This window comes from Oncorhynchus tshawytscha, linkage group LG16 (assembly GCF_018296145.1).
Source record: "Oncorhynchus tshawytscha isolate Ot180627B linkage group LG16, Otsh_v2.0, whole genome shotgun sequence".
Classification (NCBI taxonomy): domain Eukaryota; kingdom Metazoa; phylum Chordata; class Actinopteri; order Salmoniformes; family Salmonidae; genus Oncorhynchus; species Oncorhynchus tshawytscha.
The window spans coordinates 81,195,075-81,215,434 of NC_056444.1; the positions used below are offsets into that span (position 1 = coordinate 81,195,075).

The 20,360-nt window shown below is 43.2% G+C and overlaps 1 protein-coding gene and 1 long non-coding RNA gene across 2 annotated transcripts; both read right to left on the minus strand.

The window, feature by feature from the left end:
- Positions 1-4,966: 4,966 nt before the first annotated feature.
- Positions 4,967-8,758, minus strand: rbm15 (RNA binding motif protein 15). Its single transcript, XM_042299758.1, has one exon. The coding sequence runs from the start codon at positions 8,590-8,592 to the stop codon at positions 5,983-5,985; it is 2,610 nt and encodes an 869-aa protein (XP_042155692.1). The 5' UTR covers positions 8,593-8,758; the 3' UTR covers positions 4,967-5,982.
- Positions 8,759-11,502: 2,744 nt separating this feature from the next.
- On the minus strand, positions 11,503-18,175 carry LOC112216632. Its single transcript, XR_002948364.2, has 3 exons — positions 18,119-18,175; positions 13,326-13,513; positions 11,503-13,060 (listed from the first exon to the last, which is right to left on the minus strand). It is a non-coding gene; the product is annotated as an uncharacterized LOC112216632 (long non-coding RNA).
- Between the last annotated feature and the right edge of the window lie 2,185 nt (positions 18,176-20,360).

Below are 20,360 nucleotides of genomic sequence, written 5' to 3' on the forward strand. Positions count from 1 at the left end.
ACAGTTACTTACTGTTAGCAGGTGGTGCTACAACACAGTTACTGTTAGCAGGTGGTACTACAACACAGTTACTGTTAGCAGGTGGTACTACAACACAGTTACTGTTAGCAGGTGGTACTACAACACAGTTACTGTTAGCAGGTGGTGCTACAACACAGTTACTTACTGTTAGCAGGTGGTACTACAACAGTTACTTACTGTTAGCAGATGGTACTACAACAGTTACTGTTAGCAGGTGGTACTAAAACACAGTTACTGTTAGCAGGTGGTACTACAACACAGTTACTGTTAGCAGGTGGTGCTACAACACAGTTACTGTTAGCAGGTGGTACTACAACACAGTTACTGTTAGCAGGTGGTACTACAACACAGTTACTGTTAGCAGGTGGTACTACAACACAGTTACTGTTAGCAGGTGGTACTACAACACAGTTACTGTTAGCAGGGTGGTGCTACAACACAGTTACTTACTGTTAGCAGGTGGTACTACAACAGTTACTTACTGTTAGCAGATGGTACTACAACACAGTTACTGTCAGCAGGTGGTACTAAAACACAGTTAGTGTTAGCAGGTGGTACTACAACACAGTTACTGTTAGCAGGTGGTACTACAACACAGTTACTTACTGTTAGCAGGTGGTGCTACAACACAGTTACTTACTGTTAGCAGGTGGTAATACAACACAGTTACTATTAGCAGGTGGTGCTACAACACAGTTACTTACTGTTAGCAGGTGGTAATACAACACAGTTACTTACTATTAGGCTTAGGCTCAGACTGAATATCTCCAGACTATGGTTGTACGGTAATGAACCATTTTCACTACAGCCTCTGTTTACAGTGGTAGTGAAGGTGGTAACTAGGGGACATTGTCCTTCCCTCCCGATGCCCTGGGTAAGTGTTTCCAGAAAGTGAAGATTAATGCCGAGTCAGGTCACATGGTGCTGCTTGGATACGGTGGACATGTTTTTGGAGGTGTTTCAAATCATTAAAAATGTTTTGTCTTACAGACACTGTAAAAGCACATTTGTATGTGCATGTATTAAGGATCCCCATTGGTCCTTGCCAAGGCAGCAGCTACTCTTCCTCCGGTCCAAACAGGATTAAGGCAATTAAATACATTTTAAAAATCTAAATAAAACAGTACATCATACAACACATTATTACACCACTACTCTATACCACTACATATCAACAATACAAGATTTATAACACAACATTATTACAACATTACAATGTACGTGTAGTGTGTGTGTCTCTTCAGTCCACGCTGTTCCATAAGGTATAGTTTTATTCGTGTCATAAATCTGATTCTACTGCTTGCTTGAGTTACTTGACTGTGGAATAGAGTTCCATGTAGTCGTGGCTCTGTGTAATACTATGCATTTCCCAGTCTGTTCTGGACTTGGGGACCGTGAAGAGACGCCTGGTGGACTGTCTTGTGGGGTATACATGGGTGTCTGAGCTGTGTTGCTAGTCACTTACTGCACAAACGTTTATATTAACGACTATGTAGAGTTGGAGAATAGACCCAGTGTTTTCCTGACACTACTGTCGACCTATGGTTGTAATGAGTAAGCACATTATTTACAACAAAAAACTTAGTAGTGAATGGGTTACACCTAAGGGAGGTAGCATACTTACTGTAGCATAATATTGGTAATATACGTACCTCTGCTTCCTCCACACTTCTAAAGGTCAGACAGCAGCAGCCTCCCTCCTCCTAACTCACGAACGGGCTCTGCAGTGACAGCAACAAGCTGTCTCTCTATGCCATCAGTGTAGTGTAGTGACTCCCTATGGCACTACAGTAGTGATAGCAGCTCCCCTGGTCCTGTCTGTCAGCAGGTGCAAAACATGGGGGCGTGCAGAATGCAGATCCTTCGTGATCCTCTAGAGGGCAGCATTTCTCCAGTGGCGGTTTCTTTTTTTCAGCACCGGGAGCAGGCGGGATTTAAGCTCTGCTATTACTGCCCTTGTACTGAGGAGCTATATGTGATAAATATAAGGAAGTATTTCTTCATTAGATAAGGGGACTTTAAAACGAAGGGGACTCTTGGTTGAACTGTCACAAAATGAAACAATACGGATCCTTTCACAACCTGTGAAAATGTTGAGGGAAATTGAGTTTCAAACGGCTCATTTAGCCTTTTCTTGCTTACGTTCCCTTGTTCAAGTGAAACGTGACGTAGATGATGTTGTTCTGCGGTTGTCAGGGGAAACCTGAGCAGAACAACATACTCCTGATCCTTTCTTTCAGGAAAAAGATTCAATCAATAAAAAGCAGCAACAATAATCAATATTCCTATTCATGAAAAGGGGGGCGATCCTCCATCCATTCACTGCATACATGGGAGTCAAATCATAAACTGAAGAAATCAAAATTATGATGGTAACAATTAATCATTCTTCTGGGAGAACCGTTGTAATGTTGTACGGTCACTTTGAAAAGGTCACAGGTCAAGGTGACTCCCTCAGCAGCGCAACAGCTTGTAGTGGTAAAATAGAGTTGCTATGCGAGTTAAGAAACTGAAAACCCAAAAGAGGTGTGCATCATGCGTGGCAGCCGGTGACAGGACCTCTGCTTGTGTAGGGAACTGTGGACACAGCCCACAGCCACAGCCCAGGCTGTGGTCAACTCAAACAGAGAAAAACCTTATTGAAGAGAACAGTGAGAGCAAGGGGGGGCACTGCAAATCCAGCCCTGTTCTCCCACATTCTGCACTAGCGTGTCAGCCTCCTACTGTGTTTCACACTGCACATGGGCTGGAGGTTGCAGACAAACAGGAGCCATAGCATACACAGTGGGGTTTGGTCACAGCGGGGACTCCGACATGGATCCTGTGATTCACCTGCTAGAGCAGTAGGACTAACACAGGGGGCCAGCCCTGGAGGCGAGGGGTAAACGTTACTGGGGTCAAAAGGTATGCTATTAATCAGCCACAACTTCTGAACAGCTCCTGTCAGGTCATCAACAGCTCATGTTAGCTCAACAGGTCATCAACAGCTCCTGAAAAGTGTGTGTGTGTGTGTATATGTGTGTGTGTGTGTGTGTGTGTGTGTGTGAGAGAAAACACACACACAGGTGATCATCACGCAGACGTCTCTCCTAGTCTCCTCGGCGCTAACAATCGGCAAAACGATGTTTGGTTCCCTTTTCTTGTGCCACAATTCAAAGTGATAAACACAATTCCTTTTTTTGGAAACACAACAGACGAGATAGTCACAACAGTTCTCGCTCTTCAATTCATTTCCACGGCAGAAACAAGTTTCCAACAAATGAACATTTATTGATATTCGGAGGACAAATAAGTGCATAAATGCACTTTGTCTCTGTGTGTGTTAAACAGCTTGGCAGTAAGCGCAGTGTGGGAAGAGGATTTCCCCTTTTCTTGTCTTCCCAATGAAACCAGGTACACAGCACAAAGCCAGAGGGTCATATTATTCCATTTAAAACAGAACACAAAAGAAGACAACTTAAAAGCTGCTTTCTCAGTGAAAACACACAAATACTAAGTAGTTTCCTTCTCTTCAGAGTTTCCTGTGAGGTTTGAGCCATAGGAAGTCCACAGTTGAGGCGGTGAGACAAATACAGATTTTTTTTTCTCATACAGTTTTTCAAACAGATAAACCAGACCAACCTCCTCTTAAAACATCCTAAAACTACAAATCAGTTTTTTTTAAAACTGCCATAAAATGTTACCAACAGTAGGCTTTTAAGTCTGACAAATCTAGCTGTTTTCTGCTGGCCGCAAAAGGGGAAAACATTGTGGTTTAAAAATACTAAAAAATAATAGCACTAAAAACTTAAACTTACAATTTAAGTTTTCTTCAAAAAAAAAAACTAAAATGATCAGTTTCTCCAAATGTTGAATAGCCTTTTAACTGATTGATCATTAGGATTACCGTAAATCATTTGTTAGCAATGATTACCAATAAAATACTGTCATATTCAGACAAACTTGGCAACAAACATTGGTATATTAATTGAATGAAACCGGACCAACAAATGTCAACAACAACAAAAGCTTAAGTTTGTTTTTTATCTCTAGTGTAATTTTACCACACATTATAGGTCAAAGGTTATAGGTCACAAGTTACTACCAAGGGTCAGGTGGTGCTAAAGAAAATGCACACAATAAAATCTACCCTTAACATCTCTCTTAGTGGGCTGTGTGTTTGTTGCGTCATTGCATTGATGGGCCCATCCTACAGTATATTAGCTGGGCAAAAATCACCTCTATATTATTTCTCATTCAGCCTCTCAATACGCCCAAGTATTACTGGTGAGTAGCTTAAACATTAAAACACATTTGGAAACCAATTGAATACACTATATTCACACCACAGACAAGTTAGGTTGAGTTTACACTCAGCAACTAAACCCCATTGTCTCGGCCCATTTTGTAGTGTCATGAACCATTCCTTAACCATAAGAGGTGTGGGCTAACCTAACCACAGATAGCCTACTGTGCATAGGGACATTCGATTCCTAGGTTTGAACCATTTTCATGTATTACAGAAAGACAGGAAGTCAATGTTGTCAAGTAATGACATATCCCAACATAATTGTCCCCAAATACTTTTTTTTGTGAGAAATGGAAATATGATTTATATCCTCATCAAACAGATCTGGTGGTATCTTTCTCAAAATGTGACATGTGGCTTCATAATTCAGGACTTTTAGAAAGGGCCTTGGAGGTGAAAAATATATAATTAACTGTAAATGACACGAAATGATTGTAATGAAGCATAAAACAGCCTAATCTACAGAGCCTTCTAGAAAGTATTCACACCCCTTGACTTTCCCCACATTTTCTTGTTTTACAGCCTGAATTTAAAATGGATTCCATTGAGATGTGTCACTGGCCTACACACAATACCACATAACGGCAAAGTGGAATTATGTTTTTTTTTTTTTTTTACAAATTAATTAAAAAATGAAAATCTGAAATGTCGTGAAAAAATAAGTATTCAACCCCTTTGTTATGGCAAGCCTAAATACATCCATGAGTAAAAAATGTGCTTAACAAGTCACATAATAAGTTGCATGGACTCACTCTGTGTGCAATAATAGTGTTTAACATGATGTTTTAATGACAGAGGGTGGATCAACAACGTAGTAGTTACTAACCTAACTGACAGCGAGAAAAGAAGGAAGCATATTAAATGGAGTGGAAAGTTCTTAGAGACTGACCCCAGAAAGACGCACAGCTGTAATTGCTGCTAAAGGTACTTAGAAACAAAGTATTGACTACGGGGTATGAATACTCATGTAAATGAGATCATTCTGTATTTAATTTTCAATTAAATTTGGCAAAATTTCTAAAAACATGTTTTCACTTTGTCGGGTATTGTGTGTAGATGGGAGAGACAAACTTATTTTAAATCCATTTTAAATTCAGGCTGTAACACAAGAAAATGTGGGGAAAGTCAAGGGGTGTGAATACTTTCTGAAGGATCTGTATATAATACGATCAATGGAACACTAACAGTGGACCAAATGTTGGAATGGAGCCTTCTCATACACAGCGGTTGATTCAAGTTTTCCTAATTGAAAACGGGTGCTATTTTACCTCATTTCAAGTTAGATTGTATTTCTAGAATGTCCCCCTTTTATAATACTGTCTGGAAATGAGCACACACTTATTTAATAAAACAGGGTTGCACAATTTGCCTACACATCTGTTGACTTTCAAGAGGGCATTTCATATTTATTTTGGTGGAACAAATAGTGACATAGCCTACGCCCCCATCATACCCCTACTCTAGTAGTACCCCATCTAGTAGTACCCCATCATACCCCTACTCTATAGTAGTACCCCATCATACCCCTACTCTAGTAGTACCCCATCATACCCCTACTCTAGTAGTAGTACCCCATGGAGCTGAACTCAACACACAGCATGCAATAGTAGTTACAGACATCTTTTTTTCTTTTGTACAATATCACTGATGTCCTGCTTCCTCTCTGATTGTAGTTATGATGGCCCTCGCACCACGACCATCACCAGATAGTCCTCGTCGGTTTTGGCCAGAGCTTTAGCCGAGGCATCAATGAACTGCTGTGAGAACTCACAGGGAGGGAACGCATGGAGAACACCCTGGTGGTCCTTATCCCGGCTGCCTCCAACGGGCAGGCTGATGACTCCGGCTGCCTGCTTCTGTTTCAGGTAGGACACCAGATTGCGGAGAGGACGCTGGGTGGAAGCTGCAGGGTCCGTCGACGACACCTCCTCGCCACCGGAACCGGGAACCGCCAGGAGGACAGCGTAGCCACCGGGGCCGGCCGCTTTGATGCGTCTGGAGACCTCGTCCAGCTTGGGCTGGTCGAGGCGGAGACGCTGGGTGATCTTGAGTTCGCCCACCTGTCTCCCAGTGGGGCCGTCGACGAGGAGGTCCTTGGCCACGCCCTGGTGACCCTCCAGGAGGTGCATGTTGGCGGGGAAGTTGCTGTTCTTCAGGAGGAGCATGCCGTGCCAGGCCAGGCTCAGCTTGGATGACTGACTGCCTTTAGAGCCGCCCTGGTCTGAGGAGCGATCCCTCTTAGCTCCGGGTCCTCTGCTGCTGCTGTCGCCGGCTTTACGTTTCCGTTCCCCTGTTGAAGATGTGAGGCCACTGCTGGAGGCCCCTCTCTCAGCGAGATTCCCCTGGTTCTTCAATCTCCTGTCTCCTCCGCCAGGACGCTCCAGACTGGGGCGGCGGTCTCGTCCAGGGGAGGGTCTGTCGTCGCCGCGAGGGGGGCGCTCTGAGTCACTGAAACGGCCTCCGTCGGGGCTACCGTCTGGGGATGGGCCACCTCTGCGCCGGCGTGCCGTGCGGTCAGTGCTGTCAGGAGAGACATCCAGATGGCGACCGTCGTCCATGAGGCGTCGTTTCCGTCCCGGGTCGCCGCCGCGCCCCACCAGCTCACGCTCCAGAGACCAGGGCTCTCTCCCCCCCGGCCGCCGGTCCCGCTGCAGGTGATCTGGCAGCTCAAAGACCCCAGGACGTACTCGTTCACGCATAGCCGGGTTAGGGGGCCACTCAGCCCCAGGGAAGCCCAGATCTCTCTCTCTGAAGTGGAGCGGCGGTGGAGTCCTTTCTCTGTCCCTCAGGGGCTCAGCTGTGGCTCGGTGGATGAAAGCCTCTGCCACCATGTCGAAGGGGGGTAGAGGAAGAGGCTGAAGGAACTGCTGCTGGTAGTGGTGCTCTGTGTCTGCAAAGTCCACCCTGAGTCTCCTCTCAGGCCCCCCCAGAGGGAAGCCACGCATGTGAGTGCACGCAGCCTGAGCAGCGTCAAGGCTCTCATACTGTATGTAAGCCCAAGTGTCCCCCTTTCTGTAGTCAATGGTCCTTATTGTACCAAAGCGGTCAAACTCTCTGGCCAATGCTGCTAGGGGGACCCAGGGTCCGAGCCCACCCACCCATAGGCGTGTAGTGGGGGTGGCCTTACCATAGCCAATCTTTATGGGGTTACGGCCCACTATCTTCCCAGACATGGTGAGTTTGGCGCGATGGGCCATGTCTAGGTTCTCAAACTTCAGAAATCCGTATGTGCTGGTCTGTCCCCGTGTGGGCTTTATATCCACCTCTGTTATCACCCCAAACCTGTCAAACGCCCTCCTCAGGTCCGTCTCTGTGACTGTAATGTCCAAGTTGCCCAGAAACAGCGTTCTGTTAGCTCTTTGGTCATCCTCGGGAGAGATAAAATCCTCCTCGCGGAAAGCAGCAGCTCTCTCTGCAATGAAAGCAGGACCTGGGCGTGACCTGGCTTCAAACAGGGCAAACTCCCTCTCCCGTTCTAGGTCTCTGGGCAAAGGGGGAAGTGGGGGAGGAGGGAGGCGCCCAAGTGCCAGCTGCTGTAGTCTGTAGTCTCTGTATCCAAGCCCTGATGGCGAGAGGGGTCTCTGGGTGTGAAGGTGTCTGTGCCCTGGGGCTCCAACATAAGGGTCTCTGTCAACTCTCTCAACTGGAGAACGACTTCTCCGTCTGTTTATGTACACTGCGTCGATTTTCAGAGGACGGTCGTAAAGTACTAACCTACCCCGGGCGTGTTTAGCTGCTCTGGCATCCTCGGGCTTTCTGAAGTTGACAAACGCGATTCTCTCGTCGTTGCTGCGGCTTATTTTGACACTCACGTCCCCAAATTTTTTGAATTCGTGGAAAAGTCCGTCTTCGATGTCTTCATCGCTCAACTGAGTTCCCAATTCACTGATTTTAAGAGTTTTGTACTCACTTTCGTTGTTGTTGGGGGGAGGCAGAGCACGCTCGCCACGAGAATTACTAGTCCTTGCAGTGGCTAAATCGAGAGGCAAGCCCAAGTTGTGGTTCTTACCGATAGCGCTAGCAACAGCACCGGGATAACTATGGTTACTCACGCCGGATCGACTGGAAACATGCCCGTCAAAATCCCTGTCTCTCTTTTCGCCCAACAAACTCCTTCTTGTAGATCCTGCGTCACTTTTAGTCGAGCTATTTCCATTATTGCTCCCACTGGAAACGGAGATAGCCCCCATTTTCTTGCTGGGCGGATGGCCTCCTCCCCTGTCTCGGATATCATCCAAAACCCGAGAGCGCTTTTTAATCGGCGACCTTTCTTTGCCTTTCATTACAGTCCACCTCGCAAACCCTTACAATGATGAAGGTTGTCGCCAACGATATTATGTTTGTATTTTCTTGCAGTAAATCAGTGAAAAGGCGAACTCCGATTAGCACTGACCCTGCGGCAAAACAACAACATCCGCCATTTTGTCTGGAATACTGTCAGAGCCCGCCCCTTCGAGCTGATTGGAGGAAATAGTGGGTGGAAGAAACAACTACACATTTACAGTGTATGTCAGTCAAATCGTAAATGACAGAAACTGGGGCATTATTTATTTTGGGTTATATACAATGTTGCATATAGCCTTACGTTTTGTATTTTGTTATTCACTTTATTCAAATAGCTAGTTGCTCATATGGAATGAAACAACAAATGATTTGCCCTGAACCTTTGGGTGTTTTCACACTTGGTCCCTTTCAGCCAATTTCTGTGAACTCAGTGCTGTTCGCTTATTTTTTTGTGCAGTGCGAACATTCCAAAGGAACTCAGACCCCTCAAAAGAGCCCCCGAAGCGAACCCGACTGTGACCATCTCAAGAGGTGTTCTGAGTTCGGTTCGCTTAAATTCCGGGTTACCTTTTTATAGGACAATGTGAATGCAAAGCACCCCAGGATCGCTTGTCATTATTCCCGCCACACACACTAGATTCCTGCTACACCGTTTTCCCTGCCATAAACCCTCACATTGGTGGTGATGATGATGTCCAGGTTCGCGAAAAAGAAACGTGTGCTGTTTTTGGATATTGGTTAGCGATTGTCAAGTACACAAAGAAATTCCAAAATGTGTGGAGTTTTAAGTTCATGTGATCTAAAATCTATTATAAACTGGGTGGTTGGAACTCTGACTGCCGATTGGCTGACAGCCGTGGTGTATCAGACGTATACCACTGGTATGACAAAACATGTATTTTTACTGCTTTAACTACATTGGTAATAGCAATAAGGCACCTCAGGGGGTTGTGAAAAATCAAATCAAATTGTGTTTGTCACATGCGTTGAATACAACAGGTGACAGTGAAATGCTTACTTACAAGCCCTTAACCAACAATGCTTTAAGTTAATAAAATACAATAAGTGTTAAGTAAAAAAATAGAAAACAGAAAATAAAAGTAACAAATAATTAAACAGCAGCAGTAAAATAACAGTAAAGAGGCTATATACAAGGGGTACCGGTAGAGAGTCAATGTGCGGGGACAGCAGTTAGTTGAGGTAATTGAGGTATGTACATGTAGGTAGAGTTAAAGTTACTATGCATAGATTATAAACAGAGAGTAGCAGCAGCGTCAAAGAGGGGTCCTCTGGTCTGGGTAGCCCTTTGATTAGCTGTTCAGGAGTCTTATGACTTGGGGGTAGCTGTTAAGAAGCCCTTTGGACCTCGACTTGGTGCTCCTGTACCGCTTGCCGTGCGTTAGCAGAGAGGACAGTCTCGCTTGCCGTGCGTTAGCAGAGGACAGTCTCGCTTGCTGTGCATTAGCAGAGAGGACAGTCTCGCTTGCCGTGCGTTAGCAGAGAGGACAGTCTCGCTTGCCGTGCGTTAGCAGAGAGGACAGTCTCGCTTGCCGTGCGTTAGCAGAGAGGACAGTCTCGCTTGCCGTGCCTTAGCAGAGAGGACAGTCTCGCTTGCCGTGCGTTAGCAGAGAGGACAGTCTCGCTTGCCGTGCGTTAGCAGAGAGAACAGTCTATGACTAGGGTGGTTAGAGTCTTTGACCATTTTTAGGGCCTTCCTCTGACACCGCCTGATATAGAGGTCCTGGATGGCAGGAAGCTTGGCCCAAGTGATGTACTGGGCTGTACGCACTACCCTCTGTCGTGCCTTGCGGTTGGAGGCCAAGCAGTTGCCATACCAGGCAGTGATGCAACCAGTCCGGATGCTCTTGATGGTGCAGCTGTAGAACCTTTTGAGGACCTGAGGACCCATGACACATCTTTTCAGTCTCCTGAGGGGGGATAGGCTTCGTCGTGCCCTCTTCACGACTATCTTAGTGTGTTTGGACCACGGTTAATGGCTGTGTCCAGGCACTCCGTGCTGCGTCTTGCCTAAGAACATCCCTTAGCCGTGGTATATTGGCCATATACCACACCCCTTCGTGCTTTATTGCTTAATTCTAGCAATTCTAATTCTATTCTGGCTCTTAAATGGGCAGTAACCTACCTTGGGTGTACAATTTTCAATTACAACATTATTTATTCTGCAGTCATTATATTCCTATTTATTCTGTTACCAATCAGATGTACATGTTAATAGTATCTTCTATTTGCAATTATTATGTCTCATATTTTAACTAAATGCAATCCATTAGCTTCATACATGTAAGTAGGTATATCTAGCTGTCCAATAACACATTCTGACTGAATGGCTTGCCCTGCACTTTGTAAAAAACCCAGAGTGCATGATGGAAAAATATCCTGGGTCCTTTCTAAACATAGCAATGTGAATGCAAAGAGGACTCGGTCCACAAAATAGGTGAAGTGAACTGGCAAAAGAGTTGAGTCCTCATGCAAAGGTAGTGTGAATACAAAGAGAACTGAGTTATTTACCTTCTTCTTTTCTTTATACCCCAGTTCACTTTTAAGAAGACTGAGATCGGTTATTTTAAAGAGGACTGTGTGAAAACACCCTTAGTTACTGTTACTAGCCAGCTACCACATGGTACTCTACCCTGAACCTTAGAGACTGATTTTCCCTCTGTACATAGTCATTGAACACTGGTAACCCATCTACCACAATACTCCATAATGACAAAGTGAAAGCATGTTTTTGTATCATTTTTTGCAAATGTATTGAAAATTAAATACAGAAATAACTAATTTACATAAGGATTCACAACACTGAGTCAATACATGTTAGAATCACCTTTGGCAGCAATTACAGCTGTGAGTCTTTCTGGGTAAGTCTGAGCTTTGCACACCTGGATTGTAAAATATTTTTACATTATTCTACTGCTGTACACACCTTTTCTATTCATATACTGTTCATGTTGTCTGTAGTCCGCCACAGTGGACACATTCTACAGATGTAATGTCATCAATCAAATGAAACTTTATTTATATAGCACATTTTTTACAACAAATTAATTTCAAGATGTTTAAAGTCGTGCACTGAAAGGCATGTAGCACTTAACATCCTTCCTGTAGGCAGGTCTCTAGAGGTGACCACTTCCTGTTGACAGGTCTCTATAGTTGACCACTTCCTGTTGTCAGGTCTCTATAGGTGAACAGGGGATTCTTTCTACCACATGTAGCTCTTAACCTCCTTCCTGTTGGCAGGTCTCTGTAGGTGACCACTTCCTGTTGGCAGGTCTCTATAGTTGACCACTTCCTGTTGGCAGGTCTCTATAGGTGACCAGGGGATTCTCTCTACCACATGGGAATGCCTCCATCGAGCTCGTCAGTGTAGCCATGAAGCCTATTTTGGTGTTTACCAATATTGTCCGTATGGATATGGAATGCGAGTGAAGGAAGCCAGCCGTGCCCAACCAGGTGCAGTCAGTGGAGGATCTGTACCTGGCTGAAGACTAAAACCCACTGTCCCGAGAGCCCACAGAGGAGGTTCTTCAGTGACTAAGGAACCGGTTCAGTGGAATGGCATGTCTCCTTAAACCTGAGCCAGAACAACCACTGCCCTCTCTGGGGCATGCAGGTATCCTGGCTGGCATGACTCTGTCGGTGGAGCAGCAGGAGGTTATACGGCAGGCAACAGTTGGACAGCACACCAACCTCAACTGGCACATCATGAGGAGAGGAAAGTTGACGGACAGCAATTATGGGACAGTGGTTAGGGCTAAGTGCGTTACTCCGTCACTGATTAAAAAATAAAATAAATAAAAAGAGTCCTCAGATCACAGTTGTTGGATGGGGTGATGTCTGTAAAGTGGGCCACAGTTAACGAAGAGGAGTGCATCAAGGCATTCAAAATGTCTACAAGGATGGATGTCCAGGAGTCAGGGCTTTGGGGTCACAAGGTCTGGGATCCTAGGTGCCTCACTGGATGGTCTGGTGGGCTCCACAGCAGTGCTGGAGGTCAAGGGTCCATATGGTGCACGGGCCCTTACTGTACCATTGAAGAGGCAGTGAAGTCAAAGGATTTCTATGTCTAGGAAGCAAATCAAATCAAATGTATTTATAAAGCCCTTCGTACATCAGCTGATATCTCAAAGTGCTGTACAGAAACCCAGCCTAAAACCCCAAACAGCAAGCAATGCAGGTGTAGAAGCACGGTGGCTAGGAAAAACTCCCTAGAAAAGGCAGAAACCTAGAGAGGAACCAGGCTATGTGGGGTGGCCAGTCCTCTTAGGGTCGTAGGGAAGTAGGGTCTTACAGCCTTCGTGAAGACCATCCGTACTGGCAACCGATCCAGGATCAGGTCCACACCACTGGAAGAGATTCCTGCTGCGTCGTTGTGTGGACCACCAAAGCCTCCATCCCCATCCAGCGTGACGACCTCTGACAGACTCATATCGCTCCTCCTGTCAGTACCTGTTTTCAGGGAAGACAACGGTCCAAAAATATTCCACGTAGTGCACACACACACACACCTCCCAGGATAGGTTATATTACATACAAGTTTTGCTCAAAAGCAGCCAACTAAAGTAATGTAGTTAACAAATGTTAAATCACAAAGGCTGTAGATTCATTCAGTAGTACAACACAATTCATATTGCATTTAATCATGGGCACAGTGGGGATTTATATTTGTTATGAGGTGAGCCTGATGTTCTGACTTATCATAACACAAACCCACCACGGACAATGTGACAAGTTGTATCCCTGAACACCCAATCGTCATGCCTCATTGTTTGTTCTTGTTTCCCCAATCAACAGTTCTGGATCTTTCTCTCCTACTGGTAAATACAGGGCCCTTTCTCTTTCCCGTCAGGAAAATGGCAGTTACAGACCCGAGTGTTGTCACTGGGTTTCAGATCCAGCCTTCTGAAAGACAAAAAATAAAATACTTTTACAAGCTAGCTAAGTTGATTACTAAAATGGTAACAGTTATATTCAAATACCATAAACCTACAGATTTGACTATAGTAACAGTGAAAATACCTGCACATCTAAAAATCCTACTATGTGGATGGGACGTTTCTACCGGGATGGAGGAATTATCTGGAATGATCAGATAGATCAGGACAGTCTAGGGTACAATTTGCCCGAAATGGTGAAGTATTGCAATGAGCTATCCAACTGTACTACTGATTCTAATTCTCAAGAGGAAACGTTCCAACCCTCCGCCGGGAGGTCACCGTAGAGGACTAACAGTGATAGAGGGATCGTCTGAAAGATACTAACATGCAAGGATGGAACATAAGGATTTTGGGCACTGGCCAGCAGTCCTCCTCTTTGTAATCTTAGGCCCATTTCACAGACAACACCCCATCCAACAACTAAACACCTTGAAATGCTTTCATTGTAAGAATTGTGCTATATAAATAAGATTTGATTAATGACATAACAGCTGTATAATATTTAAGTGCAGTTTTTCCATAAACTTTTAATTGATCATTTAGGATTTTAAATCACTTGACATATCAATTATATTGTGGAAAGGATCCTAGATATCAAAGACTGTGTGAATGCAAGTGCCACTCCAAAGTACATCAATAGTGTCCTTTAGAAGATTTGTCTCTGGTCATGAAACTACAAGCTGGATGGCTAAACTAAGTCAATTCTGAATGTCAATAGATTATTACATTAATTCTCATCAATGACAACATTCTAGAACGGAGTTATCACTCTTGGAATTCTTGTATAAGGGATAATATCGCCAATGATTATATAATTGATTAAGCGGCTCTTTCCTTGCAGAATGTTGACAGCTGTATACAACACAATGTACCGCTAAGATGCTCAAAATGTACTTAATAGCTACACTCACCGACAAAGGATAAACTTTATCCCTCATGCTGGGCCTGACCTGACTTATGTCTTGAGATGTTGCTTCATTATATCCACATAATTTTCCTACCTCATGATGCCATCTATTTTGTGAAGTGCACCAGTCCCTCCTGCAGCAAAGCAACCCCACAACATGATGCCACCGCCCCCGTGATTCACGGTTGGGATGGTGTTCTTCGGCTTGCAAGCCTCCCCTTTTTTCCTCCAAACATAACGATGTCATTATGGCCAAACAGTTCTATTTTTGTTTCATCAGACCAGAGGACATTTCTCCAAAAAGTACGATCTTTGTCCCCATGTGCAGTTGCAAACCTTAGTCTGGCTTTTTTATGGAGGTTTTGGAGCAGTGGCTTCTTCCTTGCCTAGTTGCCTTTCAGGTTATGTTGATATAGGACTCATTTTACTGTAGATATACATACTTTTGTACCAGTTTCCTCCAGCATCTTCACAAGGTCCTTTGCTGTTGTTCTGGGATTGATTTGCACTTTTCGCACCAAAGTGCGTTCATCTCTAGGAGACAGAACGCGTCTCCTTCCTGAGCGGTATGACGGCTGCGTGGTCCCATGGTGTTTATACTTGCGTACTATTGTTTGTAAAGATGAATGTGGGAACCAGACTTGTGGAGGTCTACATTTTTTTCTGAGGTCTTGGTTGGTTTCTTTTGATTTCCCCATGAAGTCAAGCAAAGAGGCACTGAGTTTGAAGGTAGGCCTTGAAATACAACCACAGGTACACCTCCAATTGACTCAAATGATGTCAACTAGCCTATCAGAAGGTTCTAAAGCCATGACATCATTTTCTGGAATTTTCAAAGCTGTTTAAAGGCACAATCAACTTAGTGTATGTAAACTTCTGACCCACTGGAATTGTGATACAGTGAATTATAAGTTAAATAATCTGTCTGTAAACAATTGTTGGAAAACTTACTTGTGTCATGCACATAGTAGATGTCCTAACCGACTTGCCAAAACTATAGTTTGTTAACAAGAAATTTGTGGAGTGGTTGAAAAACAAGTTTTAATGACTCAAACCTAAATGTATGTAAATTCCGACTTCGACTCTGTGAGATATTTATATACTGCTCTGCTAACTAGCCAACTAAAGTGTAGTCAGTGGCTAGCTAAAACAGAAAGGGGATGTAAATTCATAGATTGGGCACAAAGGTCCGATTGCACTGTTGAAGCGTAGCTGACAACAGGGTTGCCAGATCTCGCTCAAAATTCTAGACCAATGAACTCTGAAAACCCACCCACAAGGCCTGAAAACTATCCCACCAAAAAAGTTTTCGCAGCAAGAGAGGAGTTGCCACATTTACCCAATAAACCCCTTTTTCTATAACGCTATTGAGCGAATTAAGGAATATCAACATTTTTAACAAAGTAGGCCAAGAAGCTAAATTCGGGTTTTACATCAAAATAATAATTATTGCGAGTTTTAAGAATATGTCTCAAGAGAAAAAATAAATCCCCTTTATTAAACTCTCCAGATCATTTTCCATCAATGGATGTAGATTTAAATTGTTTTAACTGCTATGATTAAGCAATAAGGCCCGAGGAGGTGTGGTATATGGCCAATATACCACGGCTAAGCTCTGTTCTTAGGACATTGGCCTTAGTCGTGGAATCCATATACCACTTATTGCTTTATAAACTGGCTACCAACGCAATTAGAATAGTAAAAAGTATGTTTTTGTCATTCCCCTGGTACATGTCTGATATTCCATGGCTTTCAACAAATTAGTATTCAGGGCTCAAATCAACCAGATGTATTATTGCAAATAAATCCAGTTTGCGCATGTGCATAACTATAGGAAAATTCGATAGGAGAGTTTGAGTGATGAAATTGACAGATGATCTCAATCTCTGTGAAGAAACACTTGGACGGACTTCAAAAAAATGAATGTTAGGCTATTTTCTGGCAATTGTGCCATTATTATGTGCCTGGTGTTGAAAGTACAAACCGTTGTAAATGGCCTATTTGCGAGATTGACTTGTTATTCCAATAGGCATAGGTTTGTAAATTAGGACTTTAGGTTTTACTTTGTGTTAGCGCCTGTGTGCTGGTAAGGTGGGCGGAGCTACAGCTCTGATATGATGAACTGACATTACTGAATTGTTTAACTACAAATAATTCACAGCCTTTTGTACAGTGGCACTGACTAAAATCGGGGTTCATAATTGTAATTCAACTTTGCCGTGATTTGCTGAGATAGGCTACCTGCATCTATAGGCCCTGATAGGCCAACATCTCATTTCAGGGAGAAGTCCACAATGAAACTGACATTAAATGTGGAGAACGATACATTTACGATAGAGCTGTGACCATGATCACAATTGATAACTTCCAATTGAAATAACTAAACATGGCCATTAATAATTGCATAACAAACTGAGTTATAGGCTATTTATTAAATCCGTTTGTCAGCTCCAGGTAGTCTACACAAGTGGCACAAATTGATTTGCAATGGCTGAAGTGATATCGTCATTTCAATATATTTATTGTATCAAATGGTAGGCTACATTAGCCTGTAATGGCATAGACATTTTTCTACTTGATGACCAACTGATGCAAACGTAGACTATCATTCTCCACATTTAATGTAATTTTCATTGTGGACTTTTTACCATAAAACACAAGCATGCGAGGGTTTTCATTTAATTTAAAATTTCCACAAGCGCTCCAGACCCTAGAACTGAGCATGAGTAAAACCCTTCGCTTGATACTGTTGATACTTTTCCAGAAGAAATGTCGACATTAGAATGTAGTTTACTTTAAACCACCCCTGGGCGAATTTATCTAGAGCTCTAGTGCGCCTAAATTCGTCTTCCAGTACTTTGTCGCCATTATATCAGTTCTATTAACATGTTTTATGGGAAATAATGACTCATCTTAATAGTCTACCTCCAACTGTTAAAAAGTTGTCACGACTTGCGGACGTGCTGCTGTCTCCGTGACTCAGCTATGGAACGGCGTTTGCCGTATAGGTCTTTGCATGTCAAAAAAGATACACGTCAAACAACACTATTTTACGCGTTAAATAAGCTTTTAATTTTGACCCGTCAAATAACACAAGTCTACTATAGAATGTTGTGTGTGCTGAATTTGAACGTGCCACCACTACTATCAGTAGCACTGTCAAAGTTGTACAACAAAAAAGTCTGCAAACAAGCACACACAGTCCACGAACGTTGTGTTTAAAATACCACGTTGGTAATAAGGCATTATAAAGGCATTATTTGTTAGACCGCTACTTCTGGGGTAGCTAGCTATATTTAGCTTGGTACCTAGCTAGCACCAATACAACCAGCCTGAAAACAATAACCAGTAGAAACTGCAGTCATTTTCATTATTCTTAGCAATGATTTAGGAAACCTTGTAAGTATTAGCTAGGTTGCCACTTGTTGTTCGTCTATTGAAACTGGACTTCAGTACATGAAAATAAATATCAAAATCAATTCAGAATAAAAACCAATCAATTCTAAAAGCTTTAACAAGAGCAAGGTATTGTGTTTCATTTGAAAACAGCATCACATTTTGTAAAAGCAGAATATTTCAGGTCATCCAACCCCCCTAACCTTTGCCCCCTAATAGCTAATTCCATGGGTGAAAGCACATGCAACCCTGTCGCCCAAAGCTAACCTTATAAGCAGCCAGATAGCTTCATCTGACCAGTGAGGCTCGCCTGGACCGTGGTGTGAAGCTAGCCACAATAAGGATTAGGCACAATAGGGGAATTTGCGGTTTGCCTTCAAAATAAAAGTACCTCTTTGAAAATGATGTAGAAGGTTACAAATTGGTGTAATCATGCAATATATATACTAAATAATGTTAAACAAGGTTGGAATGTGAAGCAATGAAATGGGGGGGGGGTATCAGTCTACTCCGTGACACCGACAGAACACAACTGTGAAGAATTTACGCAAATATTAGGGTTGTAAGCTCTTATCGCGGGACTGCAACTGTGAAATCACCTCCCCAGTCAGCCTATTGTGCGTATTGACATTCATATTGCACTGTACAGCTTTACCTTTCCGCACGTTAACCTCATTTTCCCAACCTGTTACGTTAATTCTCCAAGCCTTTACTGTAAATTCTCCTAATCTGCTACAAAAAGTCAAATAGATGTTAAAATTTGACAAAAATATGATCCCTTCTAGCCATGACTATAAAAAAAAGGGGAGACACAAATTATACAATATGAGGTCCATATAGCCGGGAGGTGGACATTGTAAAAAAAAAAGATAATTTGTAGAGAACATGATTCACGAGAGAAAATGTATGGATATTACAGCATAGGAGAAATGTCTCACTGGGATAGGACAAAATACTGTGACTAATGGTTGTTCCAGCCCATGAATAGATTTAATCTTTATATGACACGAAAACACCTGGATTTAACACAACCAAAACATTAAGATCCCTGGTGGTATAGGTGACCTGAACAAGTGATTTTCTAGCACCAGGTGTGCTTTTCATTTGTTAAGGTACTGTAGGTTCACCAGCTGACCTCAATCAAGGCACCCATGTGGACTGGATTCCCACTGTGAAGATGAGCAATGTTGCAGCAGCATCAGATTCTACTTCGTCCTTTTCCAGATGTGGCAGGAGACGTCCCTCAGTTATACATGACGGTTGTCATGTGCTGCACTTTGCTCAATCAGAATGATTCTGGTTGTGCCATTTGAGTAAAGAGCACCTTCACCTTGTTGTCATGACAAAACCCGTATGAATATATATAAAATGTCATTTGGAACATGTAAAACGCTATTGTTTATGATATTGTAAACATTCTGTACTTTAATAATAGGTTACTGTTGTATGGGTGAAATGAAAAGTGTTTTGTGTGTCATCTCTGCTTTGCCTTAACCCATTACATTTTTGATTTTTGATTTCTTATAGCCTAACTAGTCATTATTTTACAATTTAAACACATTTATACAATGTAATTGTAGAAGTCTTAGGCAAACCATCTTCATGATCACAATGGCACCTCCAACTGCCACTCAGACCTTCTGGGGGGAAAAGTATCTGGCATTGAACTTGGTGGTGGTAGTTAGTTGTGTGTATGTTGTGTGTATGGTCATGGCTGAGGTGCGCCCATGACCAGCTCTGAAACCAGATTGCATAGCGGAGAAGGTATGGTGGGATTCGAAATGGTCGGTAATCTGTTTGTTGATTTGTCTTTCGAAGACCTTAGAAAGGCAGGGTAGGATAGATATAGGTCTGTAGCAGTTTGGGTCAAGAGTTGAAGAGGGAGATGAAAAAAATCATCAAAGCTTGATGATGAGTTGGTGATTTGAATCCTCTGTGTAGTGCTAGGGCAAAAACCAAAATGTGCACCCAGGGAGGGCCCCAGGACCGAGTTTGGGAATTTCTGTAGTAAGGGATAATCAACAAGGGGCTATGTGTTCTATGGAAATTAAGGAACCAGGTGGAAGGTGTGTTCCACCCCGCTCTAGCGGAGTGGAACTAACCTTCCACGGAGTTGCATCATTTTCCAGAGAACGCATAGAGCCAGGAGTTGATTGTCCCTTTTATACCATGGCTATAATTTAACACATTTGCTGCTATACATGTGTTCATTTGCCTCTAGAAATGTGTTAAACATCCACTGAAGTAGCTAGTAAATTTACTAGATTACTACAGTAGTGGTCTTGGTAACCAAATTACAGACTTGCTGGTTTAGCTAATCAAACCATCTGGGCCTGGACACAGCCCTTAGCCGTGGTATATTGGCCATATACCACAAACCCCCAAGGTGCCTTATTGCTATTATTAACTGTTTTCCAACGTCATTAGAGCAGTACAAATATTTTTTTTGTCATACCTGTGGTATACGGTCTGATATACCACAGCTGTCAGCCAACTACACAATTGATCA

Coding starts and splice junctions, on each gene's coding strand:
- rbm15 (XM_042299758.1), bottom strand. CDS start 8,592: ATGAAAGGCAAAGAAAGGTCGCCGATTAAAAAGCGCTCTCGGGTTTTG.